Source organism: Pristis pectinata, chromosome 6 (assembly GCF_009764475.1).
Source record: "Pristis pectinata isolate sPriPec2 chromosome 6, sPriPec2.1.pri, whole genome shotgun sequence".
Classification (NCBI taxonomy): domain Eukaryota; kingdom Metazoa; phylum Chordata; class Chondrichthyes; order Rhinopristiformes; family Pristidae; genus Pristis; species Pristis pectinata.
The window spans coordinates 26397338-26409749 of record NC_067410.1 but is presented as its reverse complement, the minus strand read 5'-3'; the positions used below and the strand labels follow the sequence as shown (position 1 = coordinate 26409749).

The following is a 12412-nucleotide window of genomic DNA, read 5'->3' as shown; positions in this document are numbered from 1 at the left end:
TTGGTCACTTTAAACATTAACAGCCAGATTAGTTTATTTGGAGAGACAAAAGATTTTGCAGATGCTGGAATCTGGAGCAACACACACAAAATGCTGGAGGAGCTCCACTTCACCAGTCCTGCTGAAGGGTCTTGACCTGAAACGCCAACTGTTCATTTCTCTCCATAGATGCTGCCTGACCTGCTGAGATCCTCCAGCATTTTGCGTGTGTGTGTAGATTAGTTTATTTCTGACTTGGAAAAAATATTAAAAATTGTTGATTCAATTAAACTTTTCAAATTAAAACAATTATCATATTTTGAATAAATTGCTCAAGGATTTAAGTGTGTTTTATTAAAATTATGCCTCTACAACAACATATCTGAAACATCTGATTATGTTAGCAAATGCAGCCTTTTCATTGTTAAATGAATCCATAAAGCAATGTTTTAAACAGTTCATTCCCAAAAAATCCATATCAAATGTTAACAATCGGTCCCTTCTCCTTGCAATTATGCTGTTGGAGAGGTCCAGAGCTGTTAAATTTAGAAAAATATCAATATTCAAAATTTCACTTTTAGATAGAATTCTAATATGCTGAAATTACATCTGGTTGGTCAAAATACCCTGCTAACTTTATCAGGAAGCTGGTTGCTGGTGCATGAAATCACCATGAGACCAAGACCAATTGGATCAAACGTGAATAATTTGAAATCAGACACAGCCTAAAATCGACACGTGATAATGGTTGCAGTTAGCAATGCTTTTCTTAAAACTTTCTGGTTAATCAGACATTTAAGTGATAATTCTGTTTGACAGCTGTACATAGTTTCAACATAGGTTTGACACATTATGTTGGAACTGACTGGATTCCATTCACTTCTAAATACTCAAACTAACCAAATTGTTTTGTAGTCTGGGATGGATATGACAATGGTAAGATACAGTTGTTAATCACACTACTTCATCAACATCACAATCATATGGCAGTTTAGAAGTATACTATGATATGTAAACTGGCACTGATATGGTATAGATGCAAAACAAAGATGTTTATATTGAAACTTAACTAATTGTCAAGTGATTCATGCAAAGGTTCAAAATTCATGTACAACCAATAGTGGTTAGAACTACTATGTTTAGTTCATCTAAAATCCTAGCTCCTTCCATTGACAACTACTGCATGATACTTCAACAACTCGCTAGAACATTTAAAGGCTCAACCTTTTATTTAAAATGTAGACCAACTTCCAAATGCCTGTAAAAATGAATGCATATCTGTAAATTCAAGGATTTTGCAAAGATTTTAAACAATGAGGCATTTTAAACTACTGAAGTGTGCTCACATGTACTGAGAGAGCTACAAGAATATCAGCAATCATTTTAATCTGCACCCATATTTTACAGACTACCTTAAAACATATTGGGTTGGTAAGATTTATAGATCCAAACTCCACTATTACATAAATGAAAGACACTTTATTAAACTCTATTTCATAAGTACATAGGGAGAACCAACAAAAAGTACATCAATATTAGGAAACAATTAACAAGTACTATTTAAAAAGTTAATCAAAATTTCAATATTAAAGGAATATACATCTTACTATCTCATTTCAACAGTATTTGGTTACAGTATGCATAATATGGATAATGTACAAAACATTACTGAGTTGCAGAACATGGTTACCTGGGTATTCAAATAAATTCTGTATACAGTGATCCATGGCATAGCTAACATTTGGTATTGCGAGGATGCTCATTCGTCAGTTTTCCGTGCCAGTCTACAAAAAGTCCAGTTGTGTTCCACGGTATTTTCATTTGCTCTCTCACTCATGTGATGTACCCTTGTCATTCTAATAGTAAACCCCTGCTTTGCAATGTATTCCATCAGATGAACACGAAGAGACACCTCCTGGTGATAATCACAGGGTCCAAATGTGAAGGACACCTGAAAATCTCTGGTGTCCATCATGTGTTTATTCCATTTTGTGAAATAGTTTGAGATACCCTCCAGGAGAGCGTGCACTTTCGTTGTGATTGTCAGTTGCGTTATTATAACAGCTACCGGATTGGAGTATTTGGAAAGTTTGCGTGTGCTAGACAGTTCCACCACCTCCTCAAAGGTATCTAACGAGTAAAGAGGCTTAGGGTCATTCAGACAGTGAATTAAAGGTTCTATCTGATAAAAATCAGCTTCTTTTCTAAGGAGATCAATTTCTTTAAAGCCATGAGGTAGTGTTAGATCTGCTGTCCTTAGAAAATTCAAGATGTATCTGAAGAGAGGTCCATCTCTATCAATGAAATAATTTCCTTGGGAGTCTTTGGCAGTGGGAAAATCTCCCCTGAACATTACGCCTAACATGGAGTCTGGGTACCTTGTTAGTGTGGAAATTGATGTTGAATACAAATGTCCTCCAACATTAAGAGTGACTGGGTCACCCATCTGAAAAAAGAAAAGCAAAACCAGAATATGATAGAATCAAAGAATTGTTAAAGCTTGGAAGGGAGTTATTCAGCTAATTAAATAAATACATAACAACAATCCAGCTACTCCCAATCCTCCATAGAGCTTCTTTCCAACTCCCCTTTGAACACTACAACGTCTCTGCCACAACCCCCAGCAATGCATTGCAGGCCCTAACGATCCACTGTGTAAAAATGATTATCCCGTTAGCGATTCCATAAAATTTTTGGCTGAATTAATTATGTAAAAAGTATTTCATTGTGCTATTATACAAATCCAAATCCCACGACAAAATTAAAGCCAGAACCTTAAGAGTGCATAAAAATTAAATAAATTTACTCTAGCTCTAATGGCGCTATAGAATTTGAAGTAGTTCCCCCCCCCCCCCATTGTCGAGATTAAATACCGCTTCTTAAACTGTATTTCATATTAACCGGTTCATTTGACATCAGACTTCTGTACATATTACGCCGACAATGCAATGTACTGTATGTTTACCAGCATAGATTAAATCAGATAATGCAATAAAAAGGTACCAGAAGAACACACATTCTAGTAACTATACAAAATCATGTGGCCCATTTCTTCATTGATTTAATCTTAACGAAGTTCCTAAAAGAGAAGGGATGGGGAAATAGCAAATGGATTCAAAAGTCACATTAATACCAACATAAGATGAAAAACAAAATTAATGTTACATTGACCAAAGTAGAAACTTCCCTCCCTGCGTTACAGAGGGATTGCTAATTGCGTGTAGCTGAGACAAATAAAAGCAACAAATGGTTTTCAATCTCAGCTCTCTCCCGATGTCTTGTCATTGGCAGAAAGACTAGCAACAGCTGAAACGGCTTGGCTCAGCAGTACTCACAGCGTGGCTCTGCCCGTTCAGCAAAGCTCAGCGCCCACAACCATGCGGGTCAGCGATCACTGGCGGGGGCAGCTCGCCCAGTGCCTCACTCGGCCGGCCGGCCGCCACGCAGCAGCTCCGCCTGAAGCCCCAGCTCCGCCTGCGGGGTTACTGCGGCCCGAGGCGTAACTTCAATCCTCCCACAGACGTACTCACCATCTGGCCCCAGTCTCCATTGTCCATCTGGCCGCGATCTTTTACCCCTCAGCCCCGGGGAATTGATTTGTCCCTCGGCAGAACCGGTACCGACAACCGCTCCGCGATACCGTCGTCGTCGTGCCTGCCTGGAGTCGCCGTCAGGCAGGCAGGCAGCCGAGCATGCGCACTGAGCACGGCAGGCCAAACCATTAACAACAGCTGTGACCATTTGAACTGAGTGCCACCATCATTCATGAAGGCAGAGAATTTTATCCTGTGAAATGATTGACAGGCAGAATCAAAATTAGAATCAGGATTATCACGGACATTTGTAGTGAAAGTTGTTGTTTTGTGGCAGCAGTACAGTGCAAGACATTTGCAAGTTGCAATAATAAATAAATAGTGCAAAAGAGGAATAATGAGGCAGTGTTCATGGGTTCATGGACCATTCAGAAATTTGATGGCGGAGGTGAAGAAGCTGTTCCTGAGCAAAGCATGATTTGATGAAAAGTTATCGACCTGAAACGTTAACCATGTTTCTCCCTCCACAGACGCTGCTGGTCTGCTGCGTGTTTCTTACATGAATTTTCTGCAATCAATAAAAAAGGCAAATCTAAGTTTTTTTGACTTTTTCCAATCAATTTGTTCACTTGCAATGAATCCATAAATGCAATGAACATGGTTAAAATGACTTGCTCTTGAAGATCTCATTATGGCAAAACTTGGTCTTTCACCCAGTTTGGTTCACACATGATATTAGGTGCATGAGAAGCCCACTTGGCCCCTCAAGCCGCCAAAGGCATTCGTTATAATCATGGCTGATCTATCCTCTACCTTAACTCCTCTACCAGTTCTCCATAGCCCTCAATTTCCTAATCTCTTAAAAAAAATCCACCTCCACTTTAAATACCTCCAATGATTTAAGGATAAATTATACACAATCTTTACAGGAAAAAACACAATTAGAACAAAAAAGTCCATGTTAGTGTAAAGTGATCTAAGTGGTCATAGTGTTGTTAAATTGTAGTGATTAGAGTTTTGCCAGTTGGTTCAAGAACTGAATGGATGAAGGGAAGTGGCTGTTCTTGAACCTGGTGGTGTGGGACTTCAGGCTTCTGTACCTCCTGCCCGATGGTAGCTACGAAACGATGGTATGGCCCAGATGGCGGGAATCTTTGACGATGGATGTTGCCTTCTTGAGGCAATGCCTCCTGTAGATATTACCAATAGTGGGGAGGGAGGTGCCCGTGATGTATTGGGCAGAGTCCACTATTCTCTGCAGCTTCTTAGGTTCCTGTGCGTTTGAATTGCTGTACCAGACCATGATGCCATGTCTCCATGTCAACTTTCCTGTTTGCACAGACCATTGTTTCAGGTATTCCTGTTACTAAATTTTGCCTTGTGTACTATGCTGCAAGCACCTCAGGAGATGACCTATGATTTTCTTCTTATAAGCATTATAGCCAGTTGTGATGTGGCCCCATGAAAAAACTGCAAACCAAATCTCACTTTCCATCTGCTGGGGCTCTGCCATGTAATTGCACCCAGACACTACCTCCTAACTGGGAGAAACATCCTCATATTGGTAGCTTTGTTGCCTAGTTTCTTTCATTCTTTTTGCCATATATTTGTTCTAGTTGATTCTAGTAATGTTGTCAATGATACGGTAGTGGATAATACTGCAGCAAAATCTGTTTCTTGATGAGAGCATTGGCTGATGACTACTGCTAATCACCTGGCTCTTGAATCAGCTACTTCCCTCCAATTAATATTTGACACAATACCAGATAACAAATATGAGCAAGGAATAGGAAAGGCTTTTAAGGCAGCCTGTTGCAATTTTGCATGTTGATAGTGTCACTGTATTTACTTGCTCAGTTTGTGTCCTGATACACCAACGTGGTTCAAGATTTTGTTGTTGTCTGGTCCAAACATAGTGCAAAGAATTGAAATCAGAGATGAAGTGGGGGTAACTGCCCTTGACATCAAGACAACATCTGATCAAGAAGGGCATTAAGGAGCCTCGGTAAAATTAAGAATCAGGGACGGAATTCTTTGCTAGGTGGAATCATATCCAAGACAAAGGAAGATCTTTTTTCAGGTTAAACATGTCAGCTTCAAGACATCACTACACAAGGGAGTCCAAGGCAGGTGAGCAGGAGCAGTAGGTGGAAGTGGGAGATGAGGGAGCGGTGTTTGGGGAGGGTAACGAGTTGAGGGCATGGGTCCAGGGCACACAAGTATTCGAAGTAGGAGCAGATGAAGGCAACTTTCCCCTCTAGTCTACTCTGCCATTTTATAAGATTATGCCTAATTTGATTGTAACCTCAATTCTGCATTCCTGTCCATCCACAGCAACCTTACGGCCTTTTGGTATTGGTATTGGTTTATTATTATCACTTGTACCGAGGTACAGTGAGAAACTTGTCTTGCATACCGATCGTACAGATCAATTCATTACACAGTGCATTCAGGTAGTAAAGTGAAAAAACAATAACAGAATGCAGAGTAAAGTGTCATAGCTACAGAGAAAGTGCAGTGCAAGACTATAAGGTGCAAGGTAGATTGTGAGGTCAAGATGCTATCTCATTGTATGATAGCATCATATAATCTCATTTTATAACAGCAGGATAGAATCTGTCCTTGAGCCTGGTGGTATATGCCCTCAGGCTCCTGTATCTTCTGCCTGATGGGAGAGGGGAGAAGAGAGAATGTCCGGGGTGGGTGGGGTCTTTGATTATGCTGGCTGCTTCACCAAGGCAGCGAGAAGTGTAGGCAGAGTCTATGAAGGGGAGGCTGGTTTCTGAGATGTGCTGGGCTGTGTCCACAACTCTCGGCAGTTTCTTGCAGTCACAGGCAGAGCAGTTGCCATACCAAGCCGTGATGCATCCAGATAGGATGCTTTCTATAGTGCATTGATAAAAGTTGGTGAGTGTCAAAGAGGACATACTGAATTTTTTTAGCCTCCTGCGGAAGTACAGGTGCTGGTGAGCTTTCCTGGCCATGGCACCTACGTGGTTGGACTAGGACAGGCTATTGATGATGTTCACTCCTAGGAACTTGAAGCTCTCAATCCTCTCGACCTCAGCACCATTGATGTAGACAGGTGCATATGCATCACCCCTTTTCCAGAAGTCAATGACCAGCTCTTTTATTTTGCTGACATTGAGAGAAAGGTTGTTGTCACGACACCATGTCACTAAGCTCTCTATTTCCTTCCTGTACTCCGACTCATTGCTGTTTGAGATACAGCCCACTACGGTGGTATCATCCGCAAACTTGTAGATGGAGTTGGAGCAGAATCTGGCCATGCAGTCATGAGTGTATAGGAAATAGGGTAGGGGGCTGGGGATGCAGTCTTGTGGGCACCAGTGTTGAGAATAATCGTGCTGGAGGTGTTGTTGCCTATCCTCACTAATTGCGGTCTGTTGGTCAGAAAGTCAAAGATCCAATTGCAGAGGGAGGTGGCGAGTTGAAGAATGGACAGGAGAGCTAAAAGGGGGCATGAGATGGCCCTGGCAAGTAGGATTAAGGAAAACCTCAAGGTGTTCTACACATACAGGTATGTGAAGAATAGAAGGATGACCGAGTGAGGGTAGGACCGATCAGGGATGAAAGAGGAAACATGTGCCTGAATTCAGAAGAGGTAGGGAGGTCCTTAATGAATACTTTGCTTTGGTATTCACCAGTGAGAGAGACCTTGACGTTTGTGAGGATGGCATATAACAGGCTGATATGCTAGAGCATATCGACGCGAGGAAAAAGGATGTGCTGGAACTTTTGAAAAACATTAGGATAGATGAGTCACCGGGGCCGGATGGGATATATCCAAGGTTATTACAGGAAGCAAGGGAAGAGATTGCTGCGCCTTTGGCAACAATCTTCGCGTCCTCACTGGCCACAGGAGTAGTGCCACATGATTGGAGGGTGGCAAGTGTTGTTCCTTTGTTTAAGAAAGGGAGTAGGGATAACCCTGAGAATTATAGACCAGTGAGTCTTACTTCAGTGGATGGCAAATTATTGGAGAAGATTCTTAGAGACAGGATTTATGGGCATTTGGAGAAGCATAGGCTGATTAGGGACAGTCAGCATGCCTTTGTGAGAGGTAGGTTGTGCCTCGTGAGCCCGACTGAATTCTTTGAGGATGTGACAAAGCACATTGATGAAGGAAGAGCAGTGGATGTGGTGTACATGGATTTTAGTAAGGCATTTGATAAGGTTCCTCATGGAAGGCTCATTCAGAAAGTCAGGAGGCATGGGATCCAGGGAAACTTGGTTGTGTGGATTCAAAATCGGCTTGCCCATAGAAGACAGAGGGTGGTGGTAGATGGAGCGTATTCTGCCTGGAGGTCGGTGACCAGTCGTGTTCTGCAGGGATCTGTTCTGGGACCCCTGCTCTTTGTGATTTTCATAAATGACTTGGATGAGGATATGGAAGGGTGGGTTAGTAAGTTTGCAGATGACACAAAGGTTGGTGGTGTTGTGGATAGTGTAGAAGGTTGCTGTAGGTTACAACAGGACATTGATAGGATGCAGAAGTGGCAGATGGAGTTCAACCCAGAAAAGTATGAAGTGATACACTTTGGAAGATCGAACCTGCAGAATGCAAGCTTAATGTCAGGACTCTTAGCAGTGTGGAGGAACAGAGGTCCATAGACCCCTCAAGGTTGCCGCACAGGTTGATTGGGTTGTTAAGAAGGCGTATGGTGTGTTGGCCTTCATTAGTCGGGGTATTGAGTTCAGGAGCCGCGAGGTAATGTTGCAGCTCTATAGAACTCTGGTTAGACCACACTTTGAGTATTGTGTTCAGTTCTGGTTGCCTCATTACAGGAAAGATGTGGAAACTTTAGAGAGAGTGCATAGGAGATTTACCAGGATGCTGCCTGGATTAGAGAGCATGTCTTATGAGAATAGGTTGAGTGAGCTAAGCTTTTGTCTTTGGAGAGAAGGAGGATGAGAGGTGACTTGATAGAGGTGACTTGATGATAAGAGGCATAGATCGAGTGGACAGTCAGAGACTTTTCCACAGGGTGAAAATGACTAACACGAGGGGCCTAATTTTAAGGTGATTGGAGGAAGGTTTTGGGGGGATATCGGAGGTAAGTTTTGTTTTTTACAGAGAGTGGTGGGTGTGTGGAATGCACTGCTAGCAGAGGTTGTGGAGGCTGATACATTAGGGACATTTAAGAGACTCTTAGATAGGCACATGAATGATAGAAAAATGGAGGGCTTTGTGGGAGGGGAGGGTTAGATAGATCTCACATCAGGATAAAATGTCGACGGTGATGAGTTTGCTTGGAATTATAGTATTGAAGGAGCTGTAGTCAATAAACAGTAGTCTAACGTAGGTGTCTTTACTGTCCAGAGGCTCCAGAGATGAGTGTAGGGCCAGAGAGATGGCGTCCACTGTATACCTGTTTCAGCGGTAGGCAAATTGCAGTGGGTTGAGGTTTTCCAGGAGGCTGGAGTTAATGAGTGCCACGACAAGCCGCTTGAAGCACTTCATGATGGTGGATATCAGAGCCACTGGTCAGTAGTCATTAAGGCATGTTACCTTGTTTTTCTTAGGAACCGGGATGATAGTAGTCTTCTTAAAACTACATGGACTGTTGTTTATTGACTACAGATTGAAGCAGGGAGAGGTTAAATATGCCAGCTGATCAGCACAATATCGGAGGACATGGCCAGGGACACCATCCGGGCCAGATACTTTCTGTGGGTTCACTCTCCAGAAGACTGATCTTATGTCCCCAGTGGTGACCACCTGTTCAGGTGCATTGGAGGCTGTCAGGGTGGGTGGTGACGAACCTTCTGTTCAAAACATGCAGAGAATGCATTAAGCTGATCGGGAAGGGATGTGCTGTTGTTGGCGATGCTGTCCAACTTCATTTTGTAGCCCGTTATAGAACATAAGCCCTGCCACAATTGACGGCTGGTCTGGGACTCTATTTTGGACTGCTATTTTCTCTTTGCATCTCTGATAGCTTTCCGGAGGTCATATCCCAATTTCTTGTTGGGGTCAGGGTCACCTGATTTGAATGCTGCAGTCCTCGACTTCAGTAGGGAGTGGATCTCCCCGGTTCATCCACGGGTTCTGGTTTGGGAACACCCTGATTGTCCTCTTTGGTACACAGTCCTCAGCACACTTGCTGATGAAGTCTGTGATGGTGATGGCATACTCATCAAGGCTGGCAGCTGAGTCTTTGAACATGGACCAGTCCGCTGATTCAAAGCAGTCGTGTAGAAGCTTATCTATTTCATCAGAGCAGCACTATATGGCTTTCTGTACTGGATCCTCCCATTTCAGTTTCTGTTTGTATGCAGGGAGAAGGAGCACAGCCTGGTGGTCTGATTTATTAAGAATCCATCTACTCCTGCCTTAAAGATATTCAGACTTTACTTCTACTGCCCTTTGTGCAAATGAATTCCAAAGACTCACAACCCTGAGAGAGAAAAGAATTCACCTCAACTGACTTAAATGGGGAATCCCTTATTTTAATTTTAAACAGTGACCCCCTGAATTTAGTATCATCTTCTCCACATCCCCACAAAATCTCTCATGTTTCAATCAAGTCCCCTCTCATTCCTCCAAACAACAGCAGATACATGCCAAGTCTATCTGCTCGTGGGTTTCCTCCGGATGCTCCGGTTTCCTCCTACATTCCAAAGGAGTACAGGTTAGGAAGTTGTGGGCATGCTATGTTGGCGCCAGAAGCGTGGCGACACTTGCGGGCTGTCCCCAGAACACTCTACACAAAAAGATGTATTTCACTGTGTGTTTCGATGTACATGTGACTAATAAAGGTACCTTATCTTATCTCATAAGACAACCACTTATTCCTGGTATATCCTCTCTAAGTTGCTTCCAATGATATCCAACACTTACATTCTTTCTTAAATAAGGAGAGCAATACTGTGCACACTGCAAATACAATCTCACCAATGCCCCATATAACTGAACCAAATTCCCTTATTTTTATATTCAATATCCCTTGTGACACATGATAACATTCTAATAACTTTCCTAACTACTTGCTGCTCCAGCATATTATTCTTTTGTGAATCTTGCACTAAGACTTCCAGATCTCTGTAAGTCAGAGCTCAGCATACCTCCCACCATTTGGAAAATGTTTCTTTATTTTTACTAAATGGACAACTTCACATTTTCTCATATTATATTCCTTTTGCCAGATCTTTGCTCACTCACTTTTCCTATCTATATCTCTTTGTAGCTTTCTTTTGTCTTCACAACTTATTCTCTATGTGTCTTCAGCAGATTTAGTAATCATACTTTCAGTGCCTTCGTGCAGGTCATTTATATAATTTGTGAAAAGTTGAGGCTCCAACACCGATTCCTTTACACACCACTCATTACATCTTACCAATCAAAGAAAGATCCATTTATGCCTACTCTCGGTTTCTTGTTAGCGAGCCAATACTCTAGCCACACCAATACTACCTCCTATCCCATAGGCTTATATTTAAAGCAATAAACTTTGCTGGTGGCACCTTAACATATTCCTTCTAAAAACTGAAGTAAAGTGCAACCATTGTTTTCACTTTACCCACAGCACCTTACATCTTCAAAGAACTCCAAGAAATTGGTCAAGCGTGATTTTCCTTTGACAAAACCATGTTAACTTCATCCAGAGGTGATAGTAAACCAATGCAGTTTAATGGTAAGAAAGTGGTGGACACAATAAGTATAAATGATTTAAATCAGCAATAGTAGCAAGACTACCATACCAGTAACACACTTAATTTCTTCCCTAACTTTGCCTGATTTTTTAAGAGTCATAGAGAGATACATCACAGTAAAAGGCCCTGAGCCCTCTGAGTATGCACTAAACATAAAGCAGATTCATAGAGTTATCATAGAATCATAGAACAATACAGAACAATACAGGCCTTTTGGCCCACAACGTTGTGCTGACCTTTAAACCTCGCCTAAGACTATCTAACCCCTTCCTCCCACATATGTTAAATTCTTCCGTATGCTTATCTAGAAATCTCTTGAATTTGACCAATGTACCTGCCTCCACCACCATCCCAGGCAGCGCATTCCATGGCCCAACCACTCTCTGGGTAAAAAAACCTTCCTCTGATATCCCCCTTGAACTTCCCACCCATCACTTTAAAGCCATGCCCTTTGTATTGAGCATTGGTGCCCTGGGAAAGAGGCGCTGGCTGTCTACTCTGTCTATTCCTCTTACTATTTTGTATACCTCTATCATGTCTCCTCTCATCCTCCTTCTCTCCAATGAGAACAGCCCTAGCTCCCTTAGTCTCTCCTCATAATGCATACTCTCTAAACCAGGCAGCATCCTGGTAAATCTCCTCTGCACCCTTTCCAACGCTCCCACATCCTTCTTAGAAAATAATTTTATACAGAGATTAGAACTTTACGGACATACAGAATGGAAACTCGCCCTTGCTGACCAAGATGTTTATCTAAGCTAATCCCATTTGTTTGTGTTTGGCCATCACCCTCTAAACCTTTTCTGTCTGTGTATCTCTCCAAATGTTTTTTTAAACAATGTAATTATATCTCTTTCTACCATTCCTTCTGACAGCTCATTCCACATACCCACCACCCTCTGTGGAAAAACGTACCCATCAGATCCCCTTTTAAATCTTTCCCCTCTCACTTTAAACCTCTGCCCCTCCTATTTTATCCTCCCCAGAGTCCACCCCTGCTAATTTACAGTGGCCGATGAAGCTGCCTACCTCTTCCATCACATCTGTCAGAATAACCTGTTTCCTTCTGACACGCGTCAACATTGCGCCTCCCCTTTGAGCTGGAAGGGATGACGTAACAGGCGGAGGGCGGGGCCGTGTTACCCCACTCACCAATGCGAGCAGAGCATGTCCCGCCAGAGTACGCGCAGCTCGCATTGGTCAAAACCGAAGCATGACAGGTC

The 12412-nt window shown here is 42.4% G+C and overlaps 1 protein-coding gene across 1 annotated transcript; it reads right to left on the bottom strand.

The window, feature by feature from the left end:
• Positions 1-126: 126 nt before the first annotated feature.
• Positions 127-12282, bottom strand: kctd6a (potassium channel tetramerization domain containing 6a). Its single transcript, XM_052018119.1, has 4 exons — positions 12219-12282; positions 4011-4080; positions 3510-3765; positions 127-2425 (listed from the first exon to the last, which is right to left on the bottom strand). Exons 3-4 carry the CDS (start codon positions 3534-3536, stop codon positions 1739-1741), a joined length of 714 nt encoding a protein of 237 aa, XP_051874079.1. The 5' UTR covers positions 3537-3765; positions 4011-4080; positions 12219-12282; the 3' UTR covers positions 127-1738.
• Between the last annotated feature and the right edge of the window lie 130 nt (positions 12283-12412).